This window comes from Haliaeetus albicilla, chromosome 7, assembly GCF_947461875.1.
Source record: "Haliaeetus albicilla chromosome 7, bHalAlb1.1, whole genome shotgun sequence".
Taxonomy (NCBI): Eukaryota; Metazoa; Chordata; class Aves; order Accipitriformes; family Accipitridae; genus Haliaeetus; species Haliaeetus albicilla.
The window spans coordinates 3,109,686-3,123,315 of record NC_091489.1 but is presented as its reverse complement, the minus strand read 5'-3'; the positions used below and the strand labels follow the sequence as shown (position 1 = coordinate 3,123,315).

The 13,630-nt window shown below is 51.3% G+C and overlaps 1 protein-coding gene across 1 annotated transcript in view; it reads right to left on the bottom strand.

Moving 5' to 3' along the window:
• Positions 1-7,287: 7,287 nt before the first annotated feature.
• IGF2BP1 (insulin like growth factor 2 mRNA binding protein 1) overlaps positions 7,288-13,630 on the bottom strand; it is a 31,146-nt gene continuing 24,803 nt past the window's right edge. Inside the window, exons 6-15 of the mRNA XM_069786533.1 lie at positions 12,990-13,271; positions 12,156-12,290; positions 11,791-11,913; positions 11,127-11,262; positions 10,904-11,026; positions 10,450-10,566; positions 10,154-10,228; positions 9,714-9,845; positions 9,411-9,524; positions 7,288-9,086 (exon numbers count right to left, since the gene is read on the bottom strand). Coding sequence (XP_069642634.1) covers positions 8,994-9,086; positions 9,411-9,524; positions 9,714-9,845; positions 10,154-10,228; positions 10,450-10,566; positions 10,904-11,026; positions 11,127-11,262; positions 11,791-11,913; positions 12,156-12,290; positions 12,990-13,271 — 1,330 coding nt within the window. The 3' untranslated portion in view covers positions 7,288-8,993. The remainder of the gene's footprint in view (positions 9,087-9,410; positions 9,525-9,713; positions 9,846-10,153; positions 10,229-10,449; positions 10,567-10,903; positions 11,027-11,126; positions 11,263-11,790; positions 11,914-12,155; positions 12,291-12,989; positions 13,272-13,630) is intronic.

Genomic DNA, 13,630 nt, shown 5'->3' with positions numbered 1-13,630 from the left:
TATTTTTCCTCTATTCCCCCTTTATTTCAGTATTTTTTCTCTACTCCCCCTTTATTTCATTATTTTTTCTCTATTCCCCCTTTATTTCGCTATTTCCCCCTTTATTTCTCTATTTTTCCCCATTTCAACTTTCTCTATTTTTTCTCACTTCCCTCTTTCTGTTTTGTCTCAATTCCCCCTTTATTTCTCTATTTTTCTCTAGTCCCCCTCTATTTCTCTATTTCCCTCTACTCCCCCTCTTTACTTCTCTATTTTTTCCTCCCCCTAACTCCATAAAAACACACACACACTTTTTTTTTTTTTTTGCTTGTTTGTTTGTTTTTTTTTCTCTTTATTTTTTAAAATGAAACAGTGGAGTAAAGCGGTTTGTGGCAAAAAAAAAAAAAAAACACCAAAAAAAAACCCCAAAACACAACCTCGCTGGAAGAGAAATGGAGCCCACGTCCATCCGTAATCCCAACTCCACATCCAAGCCAACAAACTGCCTCACGCGAGGGGACAAGGGAAGAACACGGATTAGAAGAGGCAAGGAGGAGAGGGAGGGGGAAAAAGGTGAAAAGAAACAAATCAGCTGAAAAGAGGAAAAACAAAATCTTTACAGAAAAGTACAAATTTTTTTTTTTTCTGAATAGCCTGAAATTGTATCGGGGCGGCTGCCGGCAGCAGCAGCACCCTTGGGCGCACCCGGTTGGTGGATGAGGAGGTGCTGGGTGCTCCTGGCGTTGGGGTGCAGAGTGATGCAGCACCCCAAATTCAGCTCGATCACCCCTCGTGCTGCCATCCACCGGCTGCCGCCATCCTGCCCCAAAAAGCCGCTGGAAAAAAAAAAAAAAATAAAGCATCGCCTGCGATTCCCCCAGCAAAAAACGGGGTTTAGCCCCCGCCAGGCTGGGGAAGCGAGGAGGATGGAGGTGTACTGCTGATGGAAGAAGTAAATATCCAAGTTCAAAAGGAAAACAAAAAAAATAAGTAATGGAAGATTGAGCGTGAAAAAAAAAAAAAAAAAAATCAGTCACAACCAAACATTTCGGACTGCTGAGGTCTGGAGCTTTTACAACTAATGACCACTTTAAAGTGAAAAGAAAGCCCATAAATTCTATTTTTAAAGAACATTTTTCTTTGGAAAAAGAGAGTAATTTTTATTTTTTTTTCCCCTAAACTACAGCATGTGGAGTTGCCACTACCTAGTTTTTAATCTATTGTCGCTAAGAGGTAGATAAACAAAAATGAATTGGTTATATATAAGGTCGTGCCCCCGGGTTTGATGTGCAGTGAAGCTGAGGGACTCCACGGGCACCGGCCGCTCGGGGCTCCCAGGAAAATCTCGGGCTTCATGGGGGGGGGGTTCGCCTCCTCTGGAGCCATCCTAAAATTTGCTGGGTTCCAATTCAGCCGCAGAGGCCGACGGAGGAGGCAGTGGCACTGGGGGGCGGCCGGGGGGGTCACGGTTTAGAGCCTGATTTCCTCCTGAAGTCAAGGAATTTGATCCCGAGATAAATCCAGAAGCGCTTCGAACGAACCAACGCAATTAACCGCTGCGTAACGAACGCTCACACCAATTACGGCCATTTTAAGGATTAACTTTCTGCCCTGATTCTGGTCAATCCCATTGATTTCCTGGGATGATCCACCAACTGCGATGAGAGGGCCCGGCGAGCCCAGCGCCGTTCCTTGCCTCCCGTCCCTGCCGCCGGCAGCTCTGCCGGGGCCGTGCTCCGGATCAGCCCTTCCCCGCCCCGAAACATCGGCAAACTCCTTCCCGCTGGACTTAGTGTTGCTTTGCAGAGACCATTTCCCAAACTGGTCCAAAAAAAAAAAAAAAATGGCTTCGGTTCTGTCGTACATCCCGACTCCTGGTGCTTAAATTATTAATTACTTTTTTTTTTTTTTTTTAAGCAAAAAAAAACCTTTTCGGTGTTAGCTCGTGCTGATCTGCAGCACCCAAATACTTTCCACAGTTCATAAACCACCGCTCTGCCGCACCGGTGGGGATGCAGAGCATCCCACCACCACTGCGGTCCAGCAAGAGCATCCCACCACCACAGCAGCTGGCAAGAGCATCCCACTGCCGCGGTCCAGCAGAGCATCCCACGACCACCGCGGCTGGCAGAGCATCCCACCGCTGCCGCGGTTTGGCAGAGCATCCCACCGCCGTGGTCCGGCAGAGCATCCCACCGCTGCCGCGGTTTGGCAGAGCATCCCACCGCCGTGGTCCGGCAGAGCATCCCACGGCTGCCGCGGTTTGGCAGAGCATCCCACCGCCGTGGTCCGGCAGAGCATCCCACCGCCACCGCACCCCACCGCCGCTCAGAGAGGTATTCGTCTGCAACAAAAAACCCTCAAGAATTCTGTAACGTACAGTAAAGCAGCAGGGATCAAACACACCTCCGAGTCAGCCCAGGGCTGACTTTTCAAGGGGTCCGACTCGGTTGCTATCCCATCCCCGCTGCCCTCCCGGCACCCTCCAGAGCCTTCCTCATCGGCTCTCCTCTTCCTCCTCCATCACGCAGCTCTCCCTAACAGCCAGGATGCCAAAACTGCCTTCCCGCCAGCTGGGGAGGGTCTCTGCTGAGCTCGGGGGTGCCGGAGGCCGGATCCTGCCGCGGGGGTCGGTGAGGGACCCCCCCGTCCATCCCTCGGGGCTCCGGGTCAGCTCTGAGGTAGTTTGCACGTGTACGTTTCCAGCTCGCAGCACCTGCACGGTCTCCAAAAAAATTCATGATTTAAGAGCCTCTGGCTGGTTTCGCTCTGCTCTGGATCTCACCCACAATTACAAATGAGTTAAAAAAGAAATAAAATAAAAAAAAAAAAACCAAACCAAACAAAAGTAAGAAGAAAGGCTGATTCAACCAAATGGGGACACATCTCTTCCTCTCCCCCACGCGCTGCCGATGCGGAGCCGCCGTCAGGCATCCCGAATTAATTCTAACCTTGAAGAGTTATTGCCAAGCACCCGCTCCCGAGGCTGCATCCCAAGCATCGGATACCCGGCATATGGCCACGCACCTCCGACCAGCAGATCGAAGCCTCCCCGAGCTCAAGCACCGCTTGTTCCCGCTGCCCCATCCACCGTTCCCGGCTCCGAAAGCAAATCCATAGCCAAATCCTGCACCCTCCGGCTGGGAAAGACCGTAGCTGGACTTGGCACGGCACAGCCCGAGCGGCTGCCGGGAGCCAGCGCGTTATGAGGATGCTTAAATATTTCCGTGCCCTCTCAGGAGAATACGCATTTCACAGGATCACACCGATTTCATCCAAACAAAACAAAAAACTACAACGGAAAAAAGAAATTAGAAACGACTGAAAAAAAAAAATAAAAATCAGAACCCCCCTAAAAAAAACCAACCCTCGGTTACTAAATTGTCTGAAAATAAGAAAGTTCCAAAAATATCAAAAGCCTATGTTGTGTGGACCAGCAGGGGACAGGGAGGGAAGACCTACGCTGATAAAAAGAAATTAAATTAAGAAATGTCTTCAACTGTCTTATAGCAAGTCTGCGTTTCTGATCTTTTTTTCAGAGTCTAGAAAATACTCAGAATAGTTGGAGCTAGAAATTTAAAAAGTTTTTTTTTTCTGGCACTGATTACTATCTGACTAACTTTTACTGCTTTCTTCTTTTTCTTTTTTTTATTTTTTTATGCACTAAAAAAATAAACCCAAAACCTAATGCCCAGGAAACATAAAATGTAGCTTAGAGGCAGTTTCTTTTCAATATTTACAACAGATTTTCCTCTAGTTTGACTCCGCAAAACCATTCCACGCTTGTCAGCCGGGTCAGGCTGCAGGGAAGGAGCACGGCCCCGGCATCGCTGCTGAGCCCATGGATGCTCTTAGTGGCCGAGAAAGCATTCAGAGCTTAGAAGAGAAGAAACATTAGCTGGGATTTTGGGATTTGTTTCTTCCTTTTTCTCTCTTTTTCTCCAGCTGAATGGCAAAAGAAGACTCTGATAGCATTAAAATGAGGCGAACCCCCAAATCCAAGTCTCTCCGTAGCGCAGCGGCGGCTCGTTCCGGCGATGCTTTGCACGGGACACGGCACCGAGAAGCACCAAGTGCTTCCGAGACGTGAATTTGTTCATCCTCATAGGATGAGGTAGAAGACCAGCATCACCCCCGGGAAGGGGAAACTGAGGCACGGGGAAATGCTTTGCTTGCTTTCCTTCTTGCCCCAGGGCAAGAAAAGCAGCCAGCGGCACAAGCTCTGCCTACTCGCTGCCTGCAACTCCTCCCTGGCACGACCCAGCGAGTAGAAACCCATTTTACCCTGTTCCCCAATCCTGCCTGGAGATTCCCTATGTCCCCCCTGCCCCAACTTAAAAACTCCGCATCTTGCTTCACCCCACCGACAAGGATGTTTCAGGACAGCAGCGGACACCACCACCCCCCTGCTCCCCGCATGCCCCAGGACTGGGGCTGCTCCTTGCTCATGGGGGGAATAAAAAAAAAAAAAAAAAAAAGAAAAAAAAAAAGGAAAAAACCACACAAAAAAAAAAAAAGAAAAAAAGAAAACCAAATTATTTCTGCTAGGATAAAAACAAGGCAGAAAGGAGCTGACGGCATCACTCACCCCTCCGTGCGGAGGTTTCCCCTAAATTACCTTTTATTCTGGCACAAAGAGAGCGGCTAGAGGAGCTACCGCGGGGCCGGGGATCCTTCCTGCTTGCTTTTGGGGTTCACTAGAGCTTTTTTTTTTCCTGCTTATTCATTCCAGGCCTGATCCAGGACTCGCTCGCGTCTCCTGCCACCCATCTCACCGGCCAGCCGCGCCGGGGATCTTGGTTTATCCCGCTTTCACTCTTCCCAGCTCAGCTTGGCTCCGGAGAAAGATGGGAGATGCTTGGAGGCGTCTTCCTTACTGCAAATCACTTTATATAAAAAAATTCCCTTGGGAAAACAAAGAGATTCCCCCCCCCCCCCAAAAAAAAAACCCCCACCGATCGCTCCTACATTACGGCAGTGGGACCGGCTTGGGGGTGGGAAAAAGCATCAAAGGTTTCCCTGAATCATCAGATTTTAGGTCAAGATCTTCTCACTGCAACAACCAGATCAACAGGACTGGGGGTGCTTAGGGTGGGACTTGGGGTTTGTTTTTTTTTTTATCCCTCAATGATACAGTTTGAACCAGTTCTCAAAAACGCTTGCTGTTGGAAAAGACAATTATAATCACCGATGTCTGAATACACTGTTCTGTGCAAGGCTGGAAAAAAAAAAAAGTAGAGAGCCAGAGATTTCAAGTAATAAGAAACCGTTTTTCCTAGGACAAATGCCAGTCCTCCAAAAAAAAAATTAAAAAAAAAAAAAAAAAAAGAGGAAAACCCCACGGACGCCCCTCTCCCACCACCCCGAGGGGCAGGAGCTGCCGACCAGGCACTGCCAAGCCTTAATTTTGCTCCTTTGACCCCAAATTTATGGGAAAAAAAAAAAAGGGTCAGCGCTTCCCATCCGCCAGTGAGGGGTCGGATCCCACGCTCCTCACCCACCCCAAATATTTTGGGGGGGTGAGGCGCAGGGTGGCGGGATGGGGACAGCAGCACCCGCCACTCCCAAATTCACTTTACCACCACCGAATTCTTTATAATTTGTAACTACCATTCAAGCAAGGGTCGTTTTCCTGCGGGTACAGTGAAAAATAGCAAGATGGGACTTAAAAAAAACCCCAACCCTGTGAACCTTTTAGAGCGGGCAGAGATGCTCAAGCCCATCAGTCCTCAGGGTTGGATTCATCCTCTCTCTCCTCGATGTGCGTTTATATAAAAAAAATTGGCTCCCATTAATTTCTCTCTCTCTCCTTCTCACCTTTTTTTTTTTTTTTTTTTAAATTGCTTATCCTCGGTAAAACGGAGGCAAATCTCTGTAAAATATTTAACAGCATCATAGTGGAGAAGATGGTTCGATGCTGCCTCCGTGGCAACACAGGAGGCCGATTCATTTGGGTTCTGGGATATATATAAATATATATATCTATATATATATGGCTTCCAAGTGTTTGAAAAAAAATCGCCTGAGCTGGTGTGGTTTAAATACCAGCAAACCCCGTATTTGTACCCCACTTTGCATAGTCAACGCTGCCTAGGAGTCCGTCCTCACATCCCCGGGAGTGGAAGATTTCTGATCCCAAAGCTCTTTAATAATTTGATTTCTCGATGGAGTTGGATTGAGAAAGGCCTTTCAGCCAGTGGCAGGTTTTGGTTGGTTTTTTTTAAAATTTAATTAAAAAAAAAAAAAGAAAAAAAGAAAGAAATTAAGTTTTTCCAATTGAAAAAGTTGGTGGGCTCCAATTTGTCCAAGGTCTCGAAGAGTCGCGACATCTGACAGCTCTTGTGTTGTGGTGAAATTCATTAACTGGCTTGAAAAGGCCAAAAAAAAAAAGAAGCTGCTGCCATCTTTTCCACTATGTCTGAAATTCCTGTCGTTCTCCATAGAGAGCTCATAACACTTGGTTACCTGCACATAACTCCTGGCTCATAAGAAATTATGAAACTTAACTTCTCTTTTCATTAAAAAAATAAAATATTCAAGACTATCAGCTTTTATATAAAATATCAGCAAGCCCAAAAAAAAAAAAAAAAAAAAAATCAATTGCTGAGGTAACTTCATACCTTGAGGTAGCTTTTTTTTTTCTTTTCTCTTCTTTTTTTTTTTTTTTCTTTTTTTTTTTTTCTCTCTCATTGCTCAAACACACAGCAATACCTGGCCTTCCCCCACATCTTCCTGTTGTTGCAATGGTTTAAAGGACAGTAACTGCTGCCGTGTTCCCTTATCAATGAACCACCCACCTTCCTGATGCTGCACGAGCTGAATTTCAAGCTGGGTTTGGCTTTGGAGGCTGCACCCAGGAAAATGCCTGCTCGGAGCGAGAGGGCTGGTCTCCACTTCAGAAAATAAACAGATAAAAGCATCAGTGCGAGGTTTGCTCCAAATTCCCTCCTTTTATGCCCAAATTGCCTCATCTGGGGGTTGCTCCTGGGTCTCCTCCCACCCAGAGAGTGCAGGATCTGGCAACATCCCTCTCCCCCCAGATTAATCCCAATTTTGTTTTTCCACCCTCCCACCCCAATTTGCAGGAAAATCAGTGTAAATCCACATTTTGGCTGGATTTGCAGCAAAAAAACGCGGCGCGGGGGCTGCCCCAGCCCCGCCGTGGAGACAAGACCTTCCCCTGCCTGGAAGAGGTGATAGCGGCAGTTACTGTCCCTTCCAAATACTCAATATTAAAAACAAATCATTAAAATATATCTAAAATATAAAATCCACATAAGAGTGACGGGAATCAGTAACCATATTACATTCGTTTGACGTATATATTTGGTATCGTCTCATGAGAACAGTTATTCTTACTGCAGAAAGGAGGGTGGTGGTTGCGGTTTTCTTTTTTTTAAATAATGAAAAAAATACCTTTATGAACTAATAAAAATGTGCCAAATTTCAAGAATATTTTTTCCCCACCTGGAGAGATTTGGAGGGGGGGGAATAAGACACAAATAGCCCCAGGGGAGTTCACGTGAGCTGGCACCTCCCCAGTTTGCTAATAAAAATATTCCCTGGGTGTTTTCTGAAAAAAAAAAAACCAAACAAACCTGTATTCCCCCGCAGCTGAGCCCCCGGAGGCTCCAGCAGGATTTTGGGGTGCAAACCTCCCACTCCGGGTGGGGAAACTGAGGCTGAGGGCGGCTGGCGGAGGACGTGGCAATGGAGTCAGGCACAAAACCGGCGCCGGCTCAGCGGCAAAACCGAGCGCCCTGCGGCTGAGCATCTCTCCGCTGCACCCCGCAACCCCTCCGGCTCCCTCCCCACCTCCCAAACCATTCTGCACACATTTAGTTCCCATAATCTGATTACTAAAGAGATGAAGATTAATTCAATGTTTCCTACCAAGCAGGGGTTTCTTTGCCTTTTTTTTTTTTTTTTTTTTTTTTTTTTTTGGTGGTGGTTTATTGCTGTTGCTTGAAGGGAGGAGTGAAAAGCAAAAGCCCTTCCCCTCGCCCCTTCCCTTCCCCGGACAGTTTGCCTCGTCTCTAGGACGGGTTGTCACCTCCGCAGCGGAGATCACTGAGAAAAATGGTCGCATGTCCCGCTTCTGCCATTCTTTCATAGGCTTCGGAAAAAAAAAAAAAATTAAAAAAAAAAATTTTTCTTTCTTTAAACTAACTTAAAATGAAAAGAAACATTCAAACAACTGAAAGAAAAAAATCATCCTGGAAAACAGAGGTGCTCTCCTGGCTTCTAAGGCTTTACAAGGCACTGCACTGCAGGCAGCACAGGCAGGAGGAATCCTGCCCTCCCGCACACCCGCTGGTGGTTCTGAGGCTGGAGAGGTGCAGAGCTCCCAAGGGACCCAAATCCATTTGGTGCTAAGGTGGGGGGTTTATTTTCTTTTTTTTTTTTTTTTTTTTTTTGCCTACAATGGATCTCATTACCAACAGGGGTTGGTAAGAATCCACTGGAATTTCCCAAAAAAAAAAAAAAAAAAAAAATTAAAATAGGGGGAAAAAAAAAATCAAAATTAAATGCTCCAAAAGGCTTAACATCGCTCTGGGAATATCCACCAGCCGTGGAGAGGGAGGGAGCGAGGGGTCAGGAAGACGCAGCCGCCGGGCGCCCCGGCTGGGACGGGACCTCCAGAGGCTACTTAAATGAGAGGGCAAATGCTGCACCCGCGAGAGGGGGACCCAGCACCGCGGTGGCCGCGGCTTCGCCACACCGTCGTCCCCCGGCACCCAGCGCCGCGCCGGCCTCGGCGGAGCAGCCGGCTGGCCCGGCGCGTTGCAGCACCTCTCGCTTCATTTAAGTAGCTGTCCTGGCACGTGGAGCTAAAAACGGACCCAATTTTCTTTTTTTACCCTAGCCATCTACCTTGGAAGCCAATCAAAACTGCCTTTTAATCTCGATCGGTTAATGAAAAAATTAGCATCTGTCTACGGTAACTGATTCCCAGCCACTCTTAAGCCCGGCATTGGCTTGTTCCGCTTTTCACGTTGGTGTCGGTGCTGCTCTTATTTCCTCCGCGCTTGCGTCTGGCCGCTCTGTCCCTTCTGGTGCTGCTGCTTCACCTGGGCCAGGATGTCTCGGATCTTGCGCTGAGCCATCTGTGGATGTAGAAGAGCAAAGGGAGGAGCTGGGAGGGAACCCCAGGGCCAGCAAAACAGCTTTGCGTGTCGTGAAAAGTGCAACGGCTGGGCGAAATGGCTCCTGGAAATCCATTCCTGCCCTATTTTTTAGCCTGGTTTCCTCCAGAAGTAGGGGTTTGGGAGGTCACACTCTCTGTGCTTCTCCCACCATCACCCACTTCTGCAAACACCACCAGCCAGGCATGGAAAAAACTTCCACGGGAGGCTACACGCATGGACACAACCCTATACGAGCCATCAGAGAATCCACTAGTGCTAGCGCGGGAGCTGCCGGAGCCGTACCTGGCTGGCGTAGAAGTGCCCGATGATCTTCACGATGACCTGTTCGTTCTCGTCGGGGGTCTGGTCCCGCGGCACCACCACCTCTGCCGCCGTCAGGTTCTGCAGCTCATTGACCTGCGGGGTAGGGGCAGAGACCACCCCATCGCATTGTGCGGGAAGCACAAGCTCCTCCGGGAAGTCCCAGCCCATCACCCGGGGAAATCTGTCCCTGGGATGTCCCCAGGCACTGGTATGAAGTAGCCACCCTCCCAGGGATGTCACACCCCCCTCCCAAATTCCCACCCAAGCATTGCTTCTGCTTACGGTTTTGCCCCCTTTGCCGATGACCCTGCCCGCGGCCGAGGCGGGGACTCGGATGTGCGTCTCCAGCTTCACTTCTTCCTTCGGTCCAAAGAAGTTCTCCTCCTTCAGCTTCCCGTAAATCCTGCCTTGCGCCTGCAGAGGGGAGGGAGGACGGAATCAGGCACCACCCGAGACGTCCTACCCCCAACACGTCCCCACCACGTGCAGCCAGCTCGGGGGGTCTCCATCCCTGGGACGCGGGATGGGCCAGCATCCCACGAAATCCCAATTCCTCAGGGTTTTAAACCAGCTCAGCCCCTGGCAGAGCCAATGTTGCGTTAACCCAGCCACAGACTGGGCTCAAAATTGGGGTCACCGCCCTGCTCCTCCCTTCCCGGCTCCATGGGGTGGCAGAGAGGGGCACCCCGAATCCCCCGCGGTGACGGTAGCGCAGGGGGAACCTTAAACTGAGCTTCTGGAGGGCCCGTGATGACAACCATGCGCACTTTGGAGTCCGGCGTCTCCGGAGGGGCAATCTGGAGGGGGGAGAGAGACGGTGGCTGCGGCGGAGAGCGGCACGGCCAAGGTGGCAGCCGTGCCCTCCCTCCCCTGCGCCGCAGGATTGGGCCCCCAGCCCGACTGCCTGGGCTTTTTGGGTGGTTTTCCCAGCCAGAAAGGCCCCCCCGCTCAGGGAGGTGCTGGCAGAGGTGTTTGGGGGGGGGCGGTCCGGGGTCTGTCCCCGCTGGGGCAACACTACCTTGATAGAGGCACTTGCGAACCGGGAGAGCTGCTTGATGTGTTGGCCCTTCTTGCCGATGATGGCACCGACCGCCTGCGCGGGGATGAAGACGTGCACCGTCTCCTGCTCCGGAGGCTGCGGGTACAGCGTCACCATTCAGGGCTCAGCATCACCGTTCAGGGCTCAGCACCACCACGGGGATCAAGGCTCTAAGTCCCCTCCAAGTGATGCCCATGCGTCTCCCAAGGGTGCAGGGCTGAGCCCCCCAAACCCTGTGGGGTCTGAGCCCCTTCTCCACCCAGTTTGCAATAATTTACAAGACCAGATCCTGCACCCACGCTGGACCTGACCTGCCTGCTGACAGCAGGGGATGCTGAAGGCATAACCCTTACCATCGCAAGGGTCTTCTCCATGCAGGGGACAGCCCCGAGGTGGAAGCAGGAGCAGTTTGAGCTGCCCGGTGTTCACCTACCATGAAGGAGCTGTACGGCGCAGCTCCGGAGACGCTGCTCGGCGGAGGAGGTACTGCATTGGAGGAGGCAGGGAAGAGGCCAACCGCAGCCAGGTTAAGGCCAGGGATGAGGTGAGATTGCAACTGAGGGCGAGAGGAAAGAAATGCTCATTGCTTTTATCAGGGCAACCTCCTAGAGAGCTCCCATCAGCCCAGACGCAGGGCAGGACCAAACCCCACTCACGCTCATGGCAGCCACGTCGTTCTCGTAGGCTTCCCTCACTTTCTTCATGATCTCCTGCTCCGCTTTGCAGCAGTTCTCGATGGAGCCCTTCACCGTGATGGTTCTTTCGGGGTTGTATAGAGTCAGGTCCTGCAAGCTGATGGGAAAACCAGCGTCAGCACCGAGACCCCACACGACCAGCGCTACGCTGGGTCCTCTGCTCCTTCTGATGGGTGCCATTGCAGTGCTGGGGACATGGGGGGCCACTGCCACTGTCCACTGGGACTGCCTGGTCCCAGTCAGAGCAGGGACCAGCACCATGGTTTCCACGGGGAAGTCCACTCTGCCTTCCCCAAAAACATGGCTTGAGAGTAAAACCCCAGTCCTGGCCATCAAACCAGCTGGTCCTGAGTTCTGGAGCCCTGAAGGGACGGGGAGGGGACACCAAAGGGACGGGGAGGGGACACCAAAGGGACGGGGAGGGCAGCACAAAAAATATAAAGCCAAGATTCTTCGAGAGAGCTTTGGGGAGTAAAGCAACAACGCCACAGGCTGGCTTCCCAGCTGACAGACAGGCATCTCTGCCCACTCTCATCACATCACCCATCTCCTCCTCATCCTCCCCACCCGCCCCGGGCTGAGGAAGGTCTGCCCTGGTTTCCCCAAAGGAAAAGAGGATCCTTACGATGAGATGGTGATTTTTGTCTCTGTGTCCTGCTCCACTTTCTTCAAGTTTCGCCCTTCTTTGCCAATCAGGCGCCCCACAAAGTTGTTATGGGCCAAGATTTTCAGAGGCACTTCGTCAGCTCTTGAGAGAGGAATGGGGGAATAAAACAACATGAAGGATTACCGCAGCCAGAAGAGAAGGGATTTGGTACAGAGGGATGGGGGAAGCTCAAGTCCCCTTGCTTGGAGTCCCTGGGTCCCCCAAACCAAAGCTCCTGCACGCACGGGAGCATCACCCGGCTTTGGGCGTTAGGAGGGTACCACAGCCCAGCGAAAAGCTGCGGATGGGATACGCATGCACAGAAAGGCAGGGGGAAACCTTACGTCTTGGTGTCCTTTGCCTCCTTCTGCATGATCTCCAAAATCATCTTGCAGGCAGCGGAGCAGCCCTCGGGGGTGGAGTGGATGCTGATGGCTTTTTCTGCGGCTCCTGCGTTTTCTTTTCGGTGCACGTCGATCCTGCAAGCACGGGATGGGCTCTGGGGAAGGGGAGCAGCTCTGCGGCTTCCCAGCAGCACGAGTGCCGGCTGCTCCGCTCCCCATGAACCGCCTGGAGCTCACACTCGACTGTAAGGTTATATACACCCAGGGGAGATGAGAGGAGTTAATTCTGGCCTCGATACTCGACATGGATGCAGTAGCTAGAAGCTCAAGTCACAGAAATCCAAATAAGGCATCAGCATCTATTTATTTTAAGCAACAGGAGTGATTAAGTAGTGGAACAAGCACAAGCCTGGGGGACAGGATGGGCTGTCCATCACTTCATGTCTTAGATAAAGCCTTCCTTGGGGGACAAGAGCCGTAGCCAACATAAGCTCAGGGGCCAAACGCAAGAGCAGGTGGGTGAAGCTCAACAAGCTCGTGCTAAATGAGACCGGCTGAAGCAGCGACATCCCTGTGCGCCTGCCTGGGTCCCATCCCAGCCAGGGCAGCCCCGGCAAAGGGAGACACATAGGGAAGCGCAGCCAGAGAAAACTGTCTGGGACAGGGCATGGGAAAGTGGCTCTTGGACACACTGCCCTGCACAGCAGGACAGCCGGAGGGGCCTCAAATAGCCCCTTCTCAAAAAAAAAAAAAAAAAAAAAAAAAAAAAAATCCAGCCTCAGAAATCACTGCAAACCACAAGGCGCAAACCAGCTCACAGGAGAATGGACTCACTTGGACTGCGTCTGCTTGGTGATGTTCCTGATGGTGGCCCCTTCCTTGCCGATGATGGCACCCACGTACTGGGTGGGCACCAGGAGACGGAGGGGGATATCCACTGGCTGCTGCTTGACCGGTGCCCCGGCAGTGACGGGGGAGCCCTGCCTGGGAGCACCGCGTGCCCCGAAGCCGCCTCGCCGCCCGTTCTCCGGCCCTTGCATGGACTGCTCGTCAGGGATGTAGGAGACCTTCAGCGCGTGGTTCTCCAGCTGGTGCCCGTTCAGCTTCATGATGGCTCTGGAAGGAGAGAAGGAGTTGGGGGTGAGGGTCCCTCCTGTCACGCTCCCACGCCGAGTGGCAACGCATCAGTTCGGCTCAAAACGGGCCAAGCCCTCACTGGCATAACGCCCAGCAAGGGAAGCACCGGGAGCGGGGAAAGGAGACGTCGCCGATGCCGTGGGGACCTGGCAGGACTTTCCACCCAGCCTGGATGAGCAAAAGCATTTTAAGGGGAACCTCTCCGAGCACCCAGGGCAAGGACGGGATCGTGCAGGGAGCGATTCCCCCATCTCCTCTGCCTTATGATTTTTGTCCAATATCTCAAATCCCTCTCCCGGCAGGACTTCAGGGACTGCAAGAACTGAAAACTGTCGATA